The sequence below is a fragment of the Myxine glutinosa genome, chromosome 1 (genome assembly GCF_964187855.1).
Source record: "Myxine glutinosa chromosome 1, kmMyxGlut1.1, whole genome shotgun sequence".
NCBI lineage: Eukaryota > Metazoa > Chordata > Myxini > Myxiniformes > Myxinidae > Myxine > Myxine glutinosa.
Window position 1 is genome coordinate 401,025,804 of NC_136261.1, and position 20,787 is coordinate 401,046,590.

The window sequence follows — 20,787 nt, forward strand, 5'->3', positions numbered from 1 at the left end:
CCATGTGGCCTGAATATGGGTTTCATGTGGGTTCCACATGGGTTGTATGTGGGTGCTACATGGGCATATGTCAGGTTATTCCCAAATTGCATGTGGAATAAATATGGGTCTCACGTTGGGTTTGTGGGCTCAAAGATTGCATTTTATGGGAAGCACTTGCATTTTTTTATACATCATTGAGGCTCGTGGAAGAGCGAGGACATAGAAGAGACAAGGATGCAACAAAATGGAATGAACAGAAAGAGGAAGAAATTGACCAACAAAAGGGATGATGGACATAAAACAGAGGGTTATCAGGAGGGATGAGGAATGTGGGAAAGAATGAGGGTGGCACAGGGTGAGGGTGGTGGGGAGGGGGGGGGAACAATCGGGGTTGGCAATATGAATAACAGCTGCAAACTCAGGTATAGGTACTGGAATGATAGACTGAGGACAGGAGGAAAAGGGCATGTGGAAGAGAAAAGAAAGAAGAAAATGTATGTGGAAGGAGGGAGTGGGGCAAGGTGAATGGGGGTAGAAAATATCATGGATTTGGATGGTGGATGATATGAGATAGTGATGAACAGATGTTTTGAAGAACTGGAGGGGAGAAAGATATTGAAGAGAATGTGCAAGAGAATGTGCAACTATGAGCTCGCTCTGCATGTGTAAGATCAAATTTAAAAAATTTTTGGCTTTCTTTCAAATGTTTATCATGTGATAAAATACAGTAAAATTGTCCAATTAACAACTCGCAGGAATTGCATCAAAACAGCATTATTCAGTCATCCAGGTCATAAATAAGTGGAACTTTTAATTTTATCCAAGAGCAAAATCCCTTCAAAGAAGATTTGCTAAAAAAAACATTGGTAGTGACAATACTGGACATAAATAATACAAACCAAAATACCAAATGTCTCACGGAATAACGGAGTGAATGTTTGTGCAACCTCCAAAGCGAATTATTATGTAGATAGTATACTAATAAACAACCCATATTGTACATAGCTCCTTTCATATTTCATCTCTAGGCGCTGCATGACGTCATTGCTGGGCACCAAAGGGGGCCCGGCGATGACGCGTGCTGAAAGGGAGTACTCAGTTTTCACTCCGGTTTCTTGTTTTCTTTCTTTCTTGTTTGTTTGTCCGGGCGATATCTCAGCCATCCTTTGAGCTAGGAAGCTGAAATTTCTGCACAATAGTGAGCAAGTACTTTGGCAAAAACAGTATTTTTTGTTTTTTTGATCAATTAATTGATTAGTTACTTCATTATTATCGATTAACTAGCAGAAGTACCCGGCATTGCCGGGCGGGGGAGGGAGGGGGGGAGGGGAGGGGAGGGGAATGGGGGGGGAGGGGAGGGGAATGGGGGGGAGGGGAGAAGAGGGGGGGAGGGGAGAAGAGGGGGAGGGGGAGAGGTGGAGAAGAGGGGGAGGGGAGGGGGAGAGGGGAGAAGAGGGGGGAGGGGGAGGGTGAGGGATGGGAGGGAGGAGGGGAGAGGGGAGGGGGGAGGGTGAGGGATGGGAGGGTGAGGGATGGGAGGGTGAGGGGTGGAAGGGGGAGGGGGGAGGGGGAGGGAGGAGGGGGAGGAGGGATGGGAGGGTGAGGGTGTGGGAGGGGGGAGGGGGAGGGAGGGGAGGGGGGAGGGGGGAGGGAGGGGGAGGACAGAGGGGGAAGGGAGGGGGAGGACGGACGGGGGAGGGGGAAGGGAAGGGGAGGGCCAGTCAACAATGACGTTGCAGTTCTCATGGTCGGAGAGCAGCACAACAATCGCGACATCGTCCTGCATCTTCGCAAGAGCACGAAGCGGATTTTGGAGACTTACCGATCCTGTGACCCACGCCCTCCAGTACCGGTGTTGCCGGGCGGGGGAAGGGAGACCCGTACATTCCCAACCCGTACATTCGCCCTCTCGACTCAAGCTCGTATTCGATTCGTATTCGAAATCGAAAGGGGAAAGGGGAAATCCTTCATAATCGAATTCGTAAACACGAAATATGAATTAAAATTTAATTAATATCGCACAAAATCGACACAAAATACGATCGCATAAAGGTGAAAAAACGCAATCGCTTTTCGCCCTGAATTACGTGCAAACATGTGACGTGTGACGGGATGGAACATCACGTGATCGCTCTGAGCGAATCAGCGAGCTGCTCTGTCACTGGCTGAGATTAGCGGGTACTTCGCTGAAATGCGCTGAGGTAAATATGAATAAAAAATATGGATCTCGTCAAATATGGTCTCGGCCATGTTCGTCCCAGGCTCAATGGCCATGTCTATGCAAATATCAAGCACGTGAGCCTCTCCGTTTTGGAGTCTATCGGTAACATTACACACACACACACACACACACACACACACACACACACACACACACACACACACACACACACACACACACACACACACACACACACACACACACACACACACACACACACACACACTGTGTTTTATATATATAGATTAAGTACTTATATATTTCCTTTCTCTTCTGGCCATTATCTCAGGCACCTTTTGAGCTAGAAAGCTGATATTTGGACACAACAACGATTAAGTGATTTGGCTGTAAAGGCTACTTTTGATTTATTGATCATTTAATCAATCAATTATTTGATAATTCAATTAATGACTCAATTAATTATTATTTTTTAAGTTACAGATTCCGGTGAAACGGTGGTGGTTTAGGTATTCTGTTAGCCAATTGATTAATTATTTAATAATTTTATGATTATTATTTATTTTCATTAGTAATCATTTATTTATTTTCTTTCGCATCTGGGCAATATCTCAGGCACCTTTTGTGCAATGAAGCTGATATTTGAATACGACAGTGACCAAGTGATGTGGCTGTAAAGGATATTTTTGAATTGTTGATTAATCGATTTATTATTTATTGATTAATCCATTAATTATTTAATTTTTGATTAATCAACTTAATTAATTTTCAAACATTTACAGCTTCGGATGAAACACTGGTGGTTGAGGTATGCTATTAACCAATTGATTAAAATTTTATTTTACGATTATTGTTTATTGATTTTAATTACACAAGTAATCAATGAATTATTGTACACCTATCCCTCCCAATACAGTCTCTATGTGCTGCATGGTGGTATCACCGGGTGCCTAAGGCGCCCCGGCTATGCCACGTTGGAGGATATTTATTTTTTGGCATGGGGGCGGTGTACTTTGAATGTATCTGTACTTGTTTTGATATATATTCAAATTCATTAAAACATCATCTTATACACCCAACCCAAAGTTATACAACTTGTACACCCAATCCTATCCCTCCCAATCTATTATGAGTATCATGTTCATATTTTCCATCACGGACAAGGTGGAAAACCGTTCAATGCTTCGTGCTGCTCGCTTGGCTCTGTTGCCATTTCGGTCTCGTCCTCCAATTAGCCACTTAGAGACTGCTTTTTCGACATCTTTCTTTGTGCACTCCGAAGTTTGTGCATTTCTTTTTATTGACCCTAAAGTAAAAAAAGAAGAGAACAAAAGTTATAGATAATATGTGCAAACGCAATTTTTCAAATTCCTCATTGAAATAGTTCATTTGTGTTTCTGTACTAATTTATGAGAATCAGACACCAAGTCCTTTTAATGTTAATAATATTATTATGTAATCTGTGAGCACCTCTGCAAGTTGCTTGAAACAAGAAAACATTTTTTTACTTTGAACATTAACTAAAGAAGAAACTTATAACAGCACTTACTGTAAACAGCTTCAAACATATTCGTATTGCTAAAGGCCTTCTTCTCATTTCACCCACACAGGTTCAATTTCAGCGAAAGGTTGTTGGACATAATAATGCGCATCATGCGTCTTGTGCACTCGTCTATGTTTCTCCCCCCCGAGCTCCGCAAGTAAATTAACCTGTAAAAGAAATGTCAAAGTCCTTAATAAAAAAACACAGGTTCACCTGTGGAATACAATAGATACATTTTCACCATGCAATGCAAATATTACTGATATCAACTAATTATTGCATATTGTACATTTGTAGGGGGTAGGGATACCATAGGCCAGGTAGAGTGTATAGATTAGTGTGCTCCGACTGTCACAAAGAAGAAGAACCACCATGATGTACTATAAGTAAGGATCCAGTAGACTGTGTGTTCGGATTAAGTGTATCGTCGTCGCCATTACGAGGAGTGGGGTATGTTAATTAGCTCAGGGATTATGGGTAATTATCCCTTGTACGTCATTAACTCTGTAATTTATTTCCTATGTCCCTTTGGCACCACACCATAGACACTAGCAGAAATCGCCCATTAAACTTCCTAATTAAAAAGCTAACCGGAAGTCATGCATCGAGCCCTACCGCTGACAACCCCAACTTGGGAAGTGCACAGGTTGGGCAGGCTGAGGCCATGCCGTGATTGGGCGGGGTTTTGATTGATGGGAAGGATTGGTAGGGAGCGACTCGCTGATTGGCGAAGCACCCCAGATGATGTCAGAGTCTGGGTAATAAAAGCACGTGCTGGCAGACATTTTCTCTCTTCACCTCTCTTACTTCTTCTTCTCTTTGCTCTTCTTCTTGGCTTGATGTGCTAGCGGACATTCTCTGTTCTCTTCTCCTTGGCTCGTCGCTCTGACCGATTCCCTCTTGTGCCTGCTCGTTTTGAACTTTGTTGGTGAACGATCAGATTTTTATATCTCTCCACATCAACGCCCTTCTGGTTCTTGTTTGATTTTGGATCTCATCGCGGGCGGCCGTGTGCCGACATTTTGCTGGAGGTCATGAGGAGGAAGAGCCACGGCTTTCCAAGCAAGAGCGATGGGTGGACGAGTGCTGCTGGCTCACTGCAGTGCGACACACAGTGAGGCCTGAGTTCCCGCCAACGAGCAAGCACATTTTACCGCGAAGGCCTGGACGGGTTCTGACGTGACGCACCGGTCGAGTCGAGCTAAGTGCAATTAAATAACACGTTTTGCTTTTACCATTCTATTTCCCATTGTCCGTATTTGATTCTGTGGGTGGGAGCGCTCCATATAGAAATGTTAGTGTTACCATGTTTTATTTTGTACCGGCAATTTCCGAATAAAGCCGGTATTTATTTTTGTACATTTTAAATCCGTTTCATGTTAGTTTATTTATTACAGGTGAAGACTGCATCGGGGAAGCCATTCAGGTAAGGGTCCGGTTTCCTCTCTCCCTCTTGCTCCCCCACGCGTACTATCCGCCATTTGATTGAACGCCTTGGAGTAACAGCTCGTTTGGTCATCCGTGCTACCTAAGGTTTTTACCAAGGGTAGTCACGCGACAATATTAATTATAACTTTGACTACAAATGCACAGCTCATAGCAGATCAAACATCTTTGCAAATTAGGTCAAGTATTAAACACACACCCAAGACTGCCATCTGTAAGGTTTCTTCGTCCAAAATAGGGGCATATGGATTGGGGTCTTGTCCGTCCGTCCATTCACAACCACATTTCGGAGATGTATGAACTGATGTTGTTCATACTTGGCACAAAGACAATACATTATGGAATACATAAGTACGTCATTACTCATTATGTTTCGTGATGCGATCAAATATGGTGAACTGTTAGAGGGATACAGTTTTTTTAAATCCTGTACTTGCACACAATTCAGCCTTGCAAACCCGTGCAAAAACCAAAAGTTAAAAAAAATTAAAGGCCACGATTTTCCTTACTGCATAATTATGAAAACGCATCTTCTTTGGGAGGTGTATAATAACCGTTTCCGCAATCGCTCCGAAGGAAAAACGCATTACCTTGTTTCTTTTGCATGAGTTGTAATCAAAATGTACTTTTGTTTCTTCAAAAGGTAACTTGTTGTGATAGAAGATGTGTTGATTCAGTCTTAAACTGGATACCATATACCTAGGGAGCCTCAGAGGTATGCGGAGGAAACAAAATGGTGGATGAAGCCCCTCCCAGAATGGGTGTAGACCCTCCCCCAACAGGGGAAGCCCCACCCATGAATGGACAAACAAACACACTGGAGCACGGTATTATAGTGATAGCATGTAGAATTAGTAAACCATAAAAATAATGTGTTTATGTGAATATTTTAGAACAATTTTTTTTTTAATGCAGCCACCTCCCCCATCTGCCACTGGAAAGAGTACCCGTCCCAAGTGACGCAAAAAGCTAGCATAGGATTCCCCTCCCCTACCTCCTCTCTCCCACACTCCATCCCCCACCTCCCCCCTACTTTCTCTCTCATTCCCTCCTCTACTCTCTCTCCCACTCTGCTCTCCCCTCCAATTTCCTCTCCCCCACTCCTGTGTCTCCCCTCTGCCTCCCATCTCCCCTCTCCCTCCCCACTCATCTGCATGTGCGTTTGAACAGAATATGTAACCATGCCAACGGTTTTTTTTCAACCAAGTAAATCGATGATTTCCAACGGTAGATAAATAGGGTGAAGGTACAGGGCAGGGTTTGGAGTTCAAAACCGCAAACAGACGTTTTTGTGAGCGAAATGTCTTTATGTCTTTCAATCCTGACAAATCTCACACTCTTACGATGTCTCTCCGAAAAACCGACTGGACAACCCTCCCATCCACTTTCTGAATAATCCTCTCCAAGAAGTTCTGTCACTCAAGCTTTTGGGTCTCACTATCTGCCATGATCTTTCCTGGGAAAACCACATTTCAAATCTGGCCTCCAAAGCCAGTCGCCGACTGGGCATCCTCCGTCGTGCGAAGTCCTTCCTTGGCACACCTGAGCTCCTCACCACATACAAGGCTTTCATCCGCAGCTCAATGGAATACTGCTCTCCCCTCTGGGCTGGTGCTCCTGCCTCACACCTAGCTCGGCTTCACGCTGTTGAAACCAAAGCATTCAGAATCATTGGAATCTCCCGCGATGAAGCTAACTCCAAGGGCCTCTCACTCACTCACCGCAGGCAGGTTGGTGGTCTTTCCGTCTTCTACCGATTCCTCTCTGGCCTTGCCCCCCCAGCTCTCTCTGGGCTCTGTCCCGCAAATATTCCTACAGGTCGCACAAGATCTGCCTGCAACCTTCTTATGGTCAAACTGCCAAAATCAAGACTTTCTGCTCACCTTCACTCCTTCATTCCTCTTTTCTCCCACCTCTGGAACAAACTCACTCACTCTCTTCAATCCCACTCCACCCTCCAGGTCTTTAAAACAGCTGTTCACCACCATCTCTTATCTTCCCCCATCCAAAACCTTGATCTTTTCTACCCCCGCTAATTTCACCCCAATTCCACTTTTTTGAAATACCAACTTCTGTCCTGGAAGTCCTTGGTGTCCTTGTGTTTTATACTTCTCCCTCCCCCCCCCCCCCCCTTCCCACGCCTCCTTCCCCCAAGCCCTCTCCCTTCCACACATCTCCCTGCTCTCAAATGTTGTGTTTGTGTGCTTCCCCTTCTCTCCCCATCTTGTTTTCCGCTCCCTCTTTAAATATATTTTGTTTGTCTGGTTGATTTGTTTGTGAAGTAAATGTTAGCTCTTTCACGAGCCTCGATTCAGTATACAAAAAAAATAAAAAAATAAAAAAATAAAAAATACAATGCGAGTGAAAGATGAAGAAGATGACGTAGTGTGAGGACATACATAGAAACGCTGTACTGGGACCCAGATCAATAACAGTCGCTGCATGGAAGGTGATCTTACGCACTTGTGGAACTACTTTATAAATAAACAATTAATGGTAATAAAGGGATGCATATATAAAAATAACCACCTTTAGAGGCCATTTTTCCCCGCAAAGCGGGGGTTGGCCTTTTTCGGGAACCGTGGTTGTTGTTGTTTTTTGGTCCCCTTTTTGAAGCAATGTTTTACGGCCGGATGCCCTTCCTGATGCCAACCCTTTTTGCCGCCTTTAACGACAAACAGGGAATTACCAGTGAACTGGTACTCAATTAGCCGACTTCGGAAGGATGACAGGCTGAGTCAACCCCCCTGGCGTTAATTCAGCAATCGACCGGGATTCGAACCCAGGATCCCAGGATCCTAAGCCAGCACCCTAGCCGCTAGCCCAACACCAGGGTTGCATAATAAAAGAATACTGTATTTTAAAATTTTTATACATCAAGGCTTGTGGAAGAGCAAGAATATAGAACAGACAATGCCGTTCATGGGATCAAGAAAAGTTGACACAAAAAGTAAAATCCGAATTCAAAAAGATCACTTCTGGTGTCCCTGACCGGTAATAAAATAAAATCAAAATACGGTGTAAAATATAATCAAATATATCAGCTTTTAATAAACCAGAATGATACAATCATGACAGGTGCACAAAACTCAACAAAACACAAAGGATTATACACAAAGTTATGGATTACATCCAATTCATTATTTGCAAGGGAATGGAACCTGGTGTTGGCTTGGCGGTTAGGGTGCTGGCTCGGGATCCTAGGATCCTGAGTTAAAATCCCGGTCGATCATTGAATTAACGTCAGGGGGGTTGACTTGGGTACCAGCTTGCTGGGATGAATGTGCCCGTGTGTGCCCCTGTTTAGAATAGGTACGCCGTATCCCTGCATGTTGTAAGAGGCGACTAAGGGTTGGCGTCAGGAAGGGCATCCAGCCATAAAAACATTGCCTCAAAAAGGGAACCATGATGATTGTCAGGGGGCCCCCAAGGCTAACCCCCACCCTAGCAGGGAAAATGGCCTTAAAAAGGGTTGTTGTTGTTGTTGGTGTGTGTGTGTGTGTGTGTGTGTGTGTGTGTGTGTGTGTGTGTGTGTGTAATAAGGGAATGGGAAACAGGAACGGGTCAAAATAGGATTCTAAACATGAATGGATCAAAATGTAAGTGCTGCTTCAGTAGGATGAAGATTACCATCGGCGGTGCATAGGCACAGAACGCTGGCTTGATTGCTTGATGCCTCAAGAAAATAACAACTCTGGTTTTGAAATTAAGCCAAAACTTTATACGTTTTGTGTATGTATAATACATCGTGTTTATACAGCTGAGATTGATTCCAATTCCACTGGGCCATAAAGGAATTATACTGTAGACGTAGAGTGTAGAGGCTTGAAGTTGAAACCTGAAGGCTTGAAGCCTACACAAACTTTGCGCTTCAGAACACCTGTGACACTGATGACCTTTCAACATTTGATGATGCTTTTAATAGTCGCTGTTGGTCTTTTTCACACTGATGAGAAAAGTTGTAGGGAACTCATGGCAATTGTGAATATAACACTTCTGTTTGGAGCAGTTTTACCTCAAGTCCAGTGGAGCGTATTATTAAATTATATATTGGGTTTTTTAAGTTTATTTTATTTTTATTATTTTTCAATTTCACTCTGTTTCGACATAATTATTTACGCCATGAGGATTTAAGCCATTATTATTGTAAAAATATTGAATCAAGTTTTTGAATATCAGCTTTTAATAATAAGCCGATACGCTAATCTTTCTAGGAGCCAATCACATTCCTAGCCTCACACAGCCAATCAGCGTAACAGAAAATAGACAGTTTGTTTGTCCTCTTATAACTCGAGTACTACTCATCGCAGAGCAAAACCAAAGGCATATTCGGAATCAGTACGTCTCAGAGCAACTACAGCACACCTTAAAATTTAAAAAACTTCGCGTTTTAAAATTATGACGTCATCAGCGTATTTCGGAATGTTAATTTTTCAACTTCATATTCGGAATCAGTACGTCCCAGAGAAACTTCGTAACGTTAATTTTTCAACTTCATCCGATTGACATGGGACCAACGGCATGTGACAGAGAGTGAAACATTTATTTGCCGACAATGACTTCCGACTTCCGGGTTCGGAATGCGGGACCAATGCCATTTGACAGGGAATGAAAAATAAATGCGACATTCAATTGACGACAATGACTTCCGACTTGACTCCCCCCTCCCCCCCCCTCCTCTCCCCCTCCCTCCTCCCCATCGCCCCCTCTTCTCCCCTCTCCCCCTCCCCCTCTTCTCCCCTCTCCCCCTCCCCCTCTTCTCCCCTCTCCCTCTTCTCCCCTCTCCCCCCTCCCCCCTCTTCTCCCCTCTCCCCCTCCCCCTCCCCCTCCCCCTATTCTCCCCCTCCCCCCCTCTTCTCCCCTCCCCTGCCCCCTCCCCTCTCCTCCCCCGCCCGGCAATGCCGGGTACTTCTGCTAGTATATACATATATACAGTCACGTGAAAAAGTAAGTACACCCCATGTAAAGTTTTGACTTTTTCAACATATTTCAACATACAGCTATTTGATCTTCATTTCAACAATATTTATAGATAAAGGTGATATAATATAACAAATATCATGAAACATTTACATTTTGTAGTCCATTGTATAATTTAAATAAACATAAATGCAAATTTCGCATGTGGAAAAAGTAAGTACACCCTTGGCTCTAATAGGTGGTATTGCCCCCTTTGGCAGAAACAACCTCAAGTAGGCGTTTTATTTAACTGTCTACCAGTCTCTGACATCGACTGGGAGAAATTTTTGCCCACTCCTCCATGCAGAATTCTTTCAGCTGTGCGATGTTTGAGGAGGATGGGGGTGGGGAGGATGGGGGTGGGGAGGTTGGGGAGGATGGGGGTGGAGGGAGAAGAAGAAGAAGAAGAGGAGGTAGAAACAGAAATAAATAGTACTAACCAATCCACTTCGAACTGCTGGATCGATCAGTTGAGTTTCCATTGCTTCAAAATCTTCAAGTGAATCCAATGGGAAGTTTAGCCCCTCAGGTATTGTGGCCTCCTGCGTAAAGCCGTTCACTTTCTTAAGAAGTGCCTGTAATATTTCAGAGTGGATTTTCTGTGTCTCCTGTATTTCGGCAATCATTTCTAGAATCTTTCTCAACAGGCTCTCCCCAACCACATAGGACTTCTCACCTAAAGAGGTAAATATGTGGGAAATGTCAAAAGCAATATTACGCATAAATTACACCAGATAATCACTGCTACAAACTTGAGGTAAATAGTTGGCTGCAGCTTTGTGTAAATGTGCCGCATATTGATACATATTTTAACTAGAAGGGCACACAGTGGAGCACATACCTCTGCCGGGTTGATTAGCTTACATTTCTTATCCCACAGATAAGCCGGATTTGGATTCGGACCTCAACCAAAATCTAATCGGCTTGTTCTTGTCACCGAACCAACTCGTCAAACAAGATTTGTCATAACTCGTCCACAACTTTTTGAGATATCATACCGTGTATCGTTTTTGGCCCCATCTCTCAATTGATGGTAAAGAATCACTTTAAAACTTCAAAAATTCTCGTATCCGGATCGGATTAGGATCTTCACCAACATCGCATCAATTCGTCTTCCTCACACACCCAACCTGTCCACGAGGTTTCGTCCGAATCTGTCCAACGCATAATTATGCCTGCCCCCCCACTTTTTGTCCCCCGTCGCACCGCGGAGCGAAAGGCGGACTATGGTTTTCCCCTCTGTCCGTGTGTGCGTCCGTCCGTCCGTCCGTGTGTGCGTCCGTCCGTGTGTGCGTCCGTCCATCTGTGTGTGCGTCCGTCCGTCCGTCCATCCGTGTGTGCGTCCGTCCGTCCGTCCATCCGTGTGTGCGTCCGTCCATCCGTGCATGCATGCGTGCGGACGTGCGTGTGTGCGTGCGTAAGCGAAGGACCGAATTCTAAATTGGTGTGTGGGTGCAACTGGGCATATGGAAGAACCCTATTGACAAGCGTTACGCCTAGGTCCCCCGTCGGGGAAGTGATGTGAGTTGACAAAGTGGAAGACGCAGAAAACATGCTATGATATGATATTTCGCTCACAAGGTTTTTTTTTTTTTTTTTTTTTTTTTTTTGTATACAAGGTCGAGGCTCGTGAAAGAGCGAACATTAATCACACAGAAAGACAAACCGACACATAAAACATATAACATAGGGAGCGGTAGACAAGATGGGGAGAGAGGGGGAAGGACACAAACACAACATTTGAGAGCAGTGACCGAGAGACATGGAGACATCGAGAGATCTGAGAGAGGGCGAGGGCTTGGGGGGGGGGGGGTGCGTGGGAAGGGGGCGGTGGGAGAGGTATAAAACATATGGACACTGCCAGGACTTCCAGGAAAGAAGTTGGAATTTCAAACAAGGTGGATCTGGGGTGAATTAGCGGGGGTAGAAAAGATCAAGGTTTTGGATGGGGGAAGATAAGAGATGGTGGTGAACAGCTGTTTTAAAGACCTGGAGGGAGGAGTGGGATTGAAGGGAGTGAGGGAGTTTGTTCCAGAGGCGGGAGAAAAGAGGAATGAAAGAGTGAAGGTGAGCAGAGAGCCGAGATTTCGGCAGTTTAACCATCAGAGGGTTGCTGGCAGATCTTGTGCGACCTGTAGGAATATTTGGGGGACAGAGCACAGAGAGAGCTGGGGGTGCAAGGCCGGAGAGGAGTCGGTAGAAGACAGAAAGACCACCTACCTGCCTGCGGTGAGTGAGTGAAAGGCCCTCAGAGATAGCTTCATCGCGGGAGATTCCAATAATTCTGAAAGCTTTGGTTTCAACAGCGTGAAGCCGAGCTAGGTGTGAGGCAGGAGCACCGGCCCATAGGGGAGAACAGTATTCCATTGAGCTGCGGATGAAAGCCTTGTATGTGGTGAGGAGCTCAGGTGTGCCGAGGAAGGACTTCGCACGACGGAGGATGCCCAGTCGGCGACTGGCTTTGGAGGCCAGCTTGGAAATGTGGTTTTCCCAAGAAAGATCATGGCAGATAGTGAGACCCAAAATCTTGAGCGACAGAACTTCTTGGAGAGGATTGTTGAGAAAGTAGATGGGAGGGTTGTCCAGTCGGTCTTTTCGGAGAGACATAGTAAGAGTGTGAGATTTGTCAGGATTGAAAGACATGTTCCACTTGTTTGACCAGTCTGTGATTTTGTCCAGGTCTTCAGAGAGTGAGGAGGCAGCAGACTGCCGATCTGAGGGAAGAGGAATGGAGCGGCAGAGAGTGGAGTCATCAGCAAAGAGATAGAGAGGATTTTCGAGAGAGTCAGAGAGATCATTGATGAAGACCAGAAAAAGCACGGGGCCCAGAACACTGCCTTGGGGAACTCCAGCCTGAACAGGAAGAGGAGATGAGAGAAACCCATTCAGGGCCACACGTTGACGACGACTAGAGAGGAAGTCCGCCAGCCATGCGTGGAGATTTCCATGGATACCAAAGGAGGAGAGTTTGGTGAGCAGAGCGGGGTGCCAGACCGTGTCGAAGGCACGTGATATGTCGAGGGAGACAGCTCTAATTTCCTGTTTGGCATTGAGGACCTCCATCCATTGTTGAGACAGCAGAAGCAGCATGTCCAGAGTAGAGTGACCTGGTCTGAAACCAAATTGATGATCAGAGATCAAGCCATTGGAGAAGAGGAAAGATTTCATATCCGAAGCAATGATGGATTCCATGACTTTGCTGATAATTGGGAGAAGGCTGATTGGTCTGTAGTTGCTAGGATCTGTTTTTGCACCTTTTTTGTGCAAAGCGGTGATGTTGGCTGATTTCCAAGCAGATGGCAGTTGACCTTGAGCAAAAGAGAGGGTGAAGAGAACAGAGAGAGGGTGAGACAGAGCAGCAGAGCAGGATTTTAGGACCCGTGGGCTGATGCCGTCAGGTCCAGTTGCAGAATCAGAGTTGAGGGTTGACAGAAACTTTTCCACCTTGTCAGGAGGAAAGGACACGGAGTCCAGGAGCAGCAGGGTACGACTGGGTATGGTGGGTACAGAGAGGGATGGGTTTGGGACACAAGATTTAGAGGCAAACACAGAGTTGAGGCATTCAGCTTTTTCACGTGCGGAGTCAGCTGTGTAGCCGTTTGAGGTAAGGGAGGGGATGGAGGGGGAACAAACACCAGAAACGGATTTGACCAGACGCCACCAGGATTTGGAAGAGGGAGACAGATAAGAGAGTTCGGTCTTGAGAACAGAGAGATATTGTTTCCTGGCTCTCCTGAGGGTGGACACACACTTGTTTCGGGCTTTGTGAAAGGAAATGAGATTTCCTTCCGTTGGATTTGCTTTCCAGGAGACGAAGGCAAGTTGTTTCTGGGCAACAGCCTCACCACAAGATTCCGTGTACCATGGACGGGAGGAAGGGTATGACAACTGAAGACGAGATGGGATAAATCTGTGCATGAGAGAGAGCAATTTACTTTGGAAGAATTCCCAGGATGAGTTGATGTCAGAGGTGGTAGAGATGGGAGACCAGTCCAGATGATTGATGGCTGCTTGAAGACCGTGCCAGTTGGCCTGAGTGAAATGCCAGACTCGTCGACGCTGAGCAGGCTCCCTGAGGATGGTCAGAGAGATGTCCACTTTAACAAGGACATGATCAGATGATCCGATCGGAGCAGAAGAAGAGCAGCAGACATTTTCAGGGAAGTTAGTCATAACCAAGTCCAGAAGAGAAGATGTTCCGTTGACTGAGATCCGGGTCGGGAAATTGACAGATTGTGTCAGTCCCAGTGAGTCGCAGAAGTCCTTTGCTGAGGAGCCATGGCTGGTGAGAGAGGTACCCACACCCAGCCAACTGGCATGATGACAGTTGAAATCACCACATATGAGGAAGAGAGAGTTGGGATGAGTAGATAGAAGTTGGTCCATATCATCAGACAGCGAGATGTAGATTGAGTCATCACTGTTTGGTGGACGGTACAACACACATATGAACAAGAGGTGGGAGCGAAGGGGAAGCCGTAGCCAGAGGTATTCCTGGGGGTGAGGTGGAGAGAGTGCAGTGCAGGGCGAGTGAGGAAGAGAGTTTTTGATAAAGATAGCAACCCCGCCTCCAGGACGAGGCTCAGGTCTATCATACCGGAGGAGGGAGTAGCCCGGGAGAGATACTATGGAATCAGAGACATCATAAAGGAGGAAAGTTTCTGTTAAGCAGATCACGTCTGGTTTGACAGAAGCAACCTGTATGGAGAGATCAGTTAAGTTTGAACGAAGGCCCCGGATGTTTGAGGTCCATACCGTTAATGAAGAGGAAGGGGGAGCATCAGATACAGAACAAGGGGGAGGGGGGGGTAGGGTAAGATGTGGAAGAGGTGGAAGAGGTAGGGAGAGCTGTTGAAGGTGTGTCAGAGATTTCAGAATAGCTCGGAGAAAGGGAAGGATGGGGCGGACAAAAGGTTTGATGGTGATTGGGTGAGCCACAATGAGGTGTTATTTGAGGAGGGGGAAGAGCGAGGCAGAAGGTTGGGGGAGATGGAGGTGAGAGTTTGAAGGGGGAAGAAGCGGGGAGGACGCTTTGAGGAGGGGGAGTGAGAGGGGGGAAATTGAGAAGCAATGAGGGTGGGGAGATTTGAAGGGGAGGGGTGAGGGGGGAGTTTGGGAGGGAAGGGGCAAGGGGAGGGATTTGAAAGGGATGGGATATGGGGGAGATTTGGAGGGGAGGGGTGAGGCAGGAGTCTAGGAGGGGAGGGGCGAGGGGGCGTCTTGGCGGGGAGGGGTGAGGGGGTAGTTTAGGAGGGAGGGGGCAAGGGGGGAGATTTGAAAGGGATGGGTGATGGGGAAGATTTGGAGGGGAGGGGTGATGGGGAAGATTTGGAGGGGAGGGGTTATGGGGAAGATTTGGAGGGGAGGGGTGAGATTGGATTTTTGAAAGTGTACGATTTATGGGAAACGAACATTTATGGCAAAATGAGTTTCTTGTGACCTTCGAGTTAAAAATACGTTTAAGGACGCTGGATGGAGGATGGAGTGCAGGAGAGTTTAGGGAATGTAGAAAAAAGGCACTATAGGAGATGGATATTTTTTTGGGGATGAATTGATTTGGTGAGCAAGTCGAAAGCAGCCTTTTAAAGAAGAAGAAGAAAAAGGTGTTATAAAATATGACGGAATACATAACTTGAGGGGAAAGTGTAAACATTGAAGGTTAATGAGTGAAAACTATCTGGGGAAATGGGGGAGAAACACGTGGTCGAAGAACGAACGAACGAATAAGAATGAATAAACGAATGAGAACAGAGAAGGAAAATGTTTTTTATTTTTTTTTATTTTTTTTTTTGAGTTGAGATTTACACAAGGAAGTAGGCTATGGGTGAAAAGACTGGGAATACAGAGAACGAAAGTTATTGGATCACAAAAGACGGACCGCTGAGAGTGAGTGAAAGTTAATTTGTTAATTAACGTTAATTAACGTTAAAGTTAATTTGACCAACACGGTTCAGACATACATGGAGGCGGCCATCTTGGATTTTGACGTGGCGACCCAATTTTCAATAGCGTTCTTCCTTGTGCCTAGATACACCCACACACCAGATTAGAAGTTGGTACGTCACTTGTTTTTCAAGATATTCCGCTCACAAGGTTCAGACATACATGGCATCAGACATACATGGCGGCGGCCATCTTGGATTTTAACGTGGGTTGCACCCACACACCAAATTCGAATGCGTTCCTTCGCTTACGCATGCATGCACGCACACACGCATGCACGCACGGACGGACGTACACACGGACGGAGGGGAAAACCATAGTCCCCCTTTCGCTCCGCAGTGCGACGGGGGACAAAAATCAGGTCGCCACGTCAAAATCCAAGATGGCCGCCGCCATGTTTGTCTGAACCTTGTCTTGTTGGTCATGCACACAAACAAACACAGGGCTGAAAACATTACCTCTATCCACCTTCAGCGGGTGGAGGTAATAAACCTATTTTGGCTTTTAAAATGAAAATCATTCAAATATTATAATGTGAATCTTTGCAATACTGACGTTCCATAAGAAACTAAAACGATGGTAATGAAGTACAAACTTCGAGTAAGTTTTACTTACCACCAGTGACTGTCCCTCTCGGAGCGCTGATGCTACGAGGTGTGGACCATGAAGTCCATGGAGAGGCTGATCTGGAAGGTGATGTTGGGGCTGGCAGGGCTGTCACTGTCAGAGTTGGGACTGACGGGATTGGTTGGAGAAGCACAGGCGGAGATGGTAGGAGATCTTCATCTACTGGAATGACATCCTCCACTTCCAAGTCTGACTCACTGTCTAAGAATATACTGTTCCTCATGCGCCTAACCAAAAAGATAATAAAATGGAGTTGGATGAAGGATTCAAAGACAAATTTCGTTTTGCACACTTATTGAGGCTATATGAAGAATTAATTTGACCAAATCAGCCAAAGTTGCTACGTTTGTGTATTATTAACCAAGACACCAACTACCTAAAAAAAAGTCATTTTTGACAAATTGGGTAGAGAAGATTTTATAAGCCCAACAGGAGCGAGATGGATTATATCATTTATGTCAATAAATACTTGTATAACTGCATATATTAAGGTGATGAACTATACCTTCTTTTCTGTGAGGGTTCCTCAACATCGGTGTTAAGGTCAACTTCTTCAAGGCTCTCTTGAAGTAGATAGCTAGGCAAACAAAGTTAAAGCTACTTACTGGCATCCATTGTCACATGTGCTTTTCAATGTATTGTACACCGCTCCTTTCCTATTCCACCTCCAGGCGCTGCACGACGTCATTTCCGGGCACTGAAGGGAGCCCGGTAATGACGCGCGCTGAAAGGGAGTACTCAGTTTTCACTCTGGTTTGTTTGTCTGGGCGATATCTCAGCCATCCTTTTGAGCTAAGAAGCTGAAATTTTGGCACAATAGTGAGCAAGTACTTTGGCAAAAACGGTATTTTTTGTTTTTTGATTAATCAATTAATTGATGAGTTATTTAATTATTAGCGATTAAGTAAGCCTGGTGTTGGGCTAGCGGCTAGGGTGCCGGCTTAGGATCCTAGGATCCTGGGTTCGAATCCCGGTCGATCGCTGAATTAACGCCAGGGGGGTTGACTCAGCCTGATCATCCTTCTGAGGTCGGCTAATTGAGTACCAGTTCACTGGTAATTCCCTGTTTGTCGTTAAAGGCGGCAAAAAGGGTTGGCATCAGGAAGGGGCATCCGGCCGTAAAACATTGCTTCAAAAAGGGGACCAAAAAACAACAACCACGGTTCCCGAAAAAGGCCAACCCCCGCTTTGTGGGGAAAAAATGGCCTCTAAAGGTGGTTTTTATAAGTAAGCACTTATTTATTTTCTTTCTCATCTGGGCATTATCTCAGGCACCTTTTGAGCTAGGAAGATGATATTTGGACATGCCAATGACCAAATGATTTGGCCATAAAGGCTATTTTTGATTTATTGATTAAGCAATTAATCGATTTATTATTCTATTAATGACGTAATTGATTATTTTCTTTTAGTTACAGATTTGGATGAAACGGTGGTTTATGTAATCTATTAGCCAATTGATTAATTATTTCATTATTTTATGATTATTATTTATTTATTTTCATTATTAATCATTTATTTATTTTATTTCTCATCTGGGCAATATCTCAGGCACCTTTTGAGCTAGGAAGCTAATATTTGGACACGACAGTGACGAAGTGATTTGGCTGTAAAGGGTATTTTTTATTTATTGATTAATCAATTATGTATTTTCTTTTTTAGATTAATGACTCGTTTAATTAATTTTCAAAAGTTACAGCTTCGGATGAAGCACTGGTGGTTTAGGTATGCTACCAGCCAATTGATTAAGAAAATATTTTATAATAATTATTTATTGATTTTAATTATGCAATTAATCAATCAATTATTGTACACCTCTCCCACCCAATACAGTCTCTATGAGCTGCACGGCGGTATTGCCGGGCGCCGGAGGCACCCCAGCAATTCCGCGCTGGAAGATATTTATATATTTGGCATGGGGGCGGTGTACTTTGAATGTATCTGTACTTGTTTATTTGATTAGTGTTTAACAGTGTTTCACATTTATTTAGCAGTATTTCAGTCATACGACAAACGTCAGTTTTAATTGGTGGAGTATACTGAGCAATAAAGGCTTGGCGGAAACCCCACCGTACCCCAGCAGATATATATTCAATGTAAATAAAGACATATAGCATTTGACGAGAACGTGTAATTCCATCCACTTCTTGTTAGAATAAATATTTTCATAAATCCATTCAAAGCACAGAACCAATCCAAATCTGATTCCAATTCTTTATCTTCAAATATCTAATATCGTTATATAAAGAAGAAAGTTTGTTTGTGTATTTGTGTGTTCATTTATGCATTTGGACCCAGAAAGAAACAGTGCAATCAAACTTTGCATGGCCTCCTTGGATAAATAAAATTGAACAATTTTTTAAAATGTGTTAATTGGCCATCAGGCCTCACTCAGGTCTTGTGCTAATAGACACGAAGGGTGTATCAAAGGTGAACCCAAAGTGTTTCTTCACCATTGAGTGGTAAGGCTAAAATCGATATATAGCACGATATCTCAAAAAGTTGTGGATGGATTTGGACGAAACTTAGTGGACCGGTTTGTTATGTGACAAGACCAAATCACTTCGATTTTGGTGAAGATCGGAATATGGATTCAGATACGAGAATTATTTAATTTTCTAAGTGATTCTTTTCCATTCAGAGATTGGATGAAAAACGATACATAACACAATATTTCAAAAGGTTGTGGATGAGTTGTGACTAAACGTGGTGGACGAGTTGGATAAGTGAGAACAACAAGCCAATTTGATTTTGGTTCAGGTCCGAATCCAGATCCGGCCTATCAGTGGGATACAAAACAAACTGTTCAACCTGGCGGAGGTATGCTATCTACCGAGTGCCGTTCTAGTCGCTTTTGTGCTTAGACATTTTACAGAGCACTGTTACGAAACAAGAGAGATGGCTAGATATTGTGGTTATCCGCCAAAATTAACGGAAGATGCAAATCCCACAATTAAGCGGAGGAAACGGCCATTGCTCAAAAACAAACACCATCCCTACCGAGCTACCAGCAAATGGACATGGGCGATTTGAGCGGTGAATCAAACACCCGTGTTGTCTTGCTGACGACTGATCTCACCTCGCCATCACCCCTCTCTCCCCTCCCCACCCCTCCCCCCCCCCCCCCCACTAATTCGGTACATCGACACGACACGGCATGACCACAGACACAAATGGCGTCCCAGTAAAGTATGAAACGGGACGATCCTGTAACATGCATGAAACTGTGTCAGCCTGCTATGGTAGGACAAAGCATTCGTTGCCCATTTGGTTGGTGGTGTCCAAGAGTGTCCAAGATTGTGTCTGTGTCGTGTCCGTTTCGTGTCAGTGCCACGTGCGCCTGGTATTAATAGAAACTAGCAAAAACCCGTGGAACATCCACGGAAGGGAGGATGTGGTGTATGGATAGAGTGTACCATTATGGATGGCATAGGGGATTTGCTTGTCCGAGTAAGAGTTAGGAAGAAAGATGAGAATGAAGAGTGCGTATATGAACAACGTATTTATTGCAATCTACTTAAATGACAACGCTACGATATACTTTTGAAAAATGAATGGATTCGTAATAGGAATCGGCATAGCACCACTCTGGGATTGTCCACTCAGTGGATGGCTTGCTGTCGCCTTCGACTGTCCAATCAGCGGACGGCTCGCTTCGCCTTTGCCCAGCAGACGCCAATACGATGGCGTCGTAAGATGGCGTCGTATCGGCAGTTAATCGGATGCTTTTGGGCCCCAATGTCGGCTAATTCAGATTTTTCGAGTATGCCTGTACATGATAAACAAAGAGCGCGGTTCGTAGATCGTAAATCCATTAGTGCCGTGGGCATCGGGTCACTGGGTGCGGCGTAAAAGGGATAACAAAGTCGAGTCCTTCGCTATTATTATATAGATTGCTTTACACAAGTATATTACAACACTTCCGTGTTCAGGCCTCGGATGAGTAGGTTCTTATACCCTGCCTGCATTTTTCCCAGGAGTAATCGAGTAATATGTTTTGTGATTGTCATGCAGGACATATTTAAATGCGCACTTCGTGCAATGCCTGCTACTTCAGCGAGTATGTTTCTAATTTGACATCACGTAAAGAAAACTTTCAATGAAAAGA

The 20,787-nt window shown here is 44.7% G+C and overlaps 1 protein-coding gene across 2 annotated transcripts; it reads right to left on the reverse strand.

The window, feature by feature from the left end:
• Positions 1-1,641: 1,641 nt before the first annotated feature.
• On the reverse strand, positions 1,642-19,758 carry LOC144889581 (uncharacterized). 2 transcript variants are annotated; one of them, XR_013621890.1, is made up of 5 exons: positions 16,668-19,758; positions 10,550-10,785; positions 5,741-5,858; positions 3,711-3,871; positions 1,642-3,467 (listed from the first exon to the last, which is right to left on the reverse strand). XR_013621890.1 is itself a non-coding variant. In XM_078770350.1 (4 exons), the coding sequence occupies exons 1-3, from the start codon at positions 16,900-16,902 to the stop codon at positions 3,755-3,757; spliced, it is 588 nt and encodes a 195-aa protein (XP_078626476.1). In that variant the 5' UTR covers positions 16,903-19,758; the 3' UTR covers positions 1,642-3,467; positions 3,711-3,754. The 2 variants fall into 2 exon arrangements, 1 of the variants encoding a protein (XP_078626476.1); XM_078770350.1 differs by lacking the exon at positions 5,741-5,858.
• Positions 19,759-20,787: the final 1,029 nt, after the last annotated feature.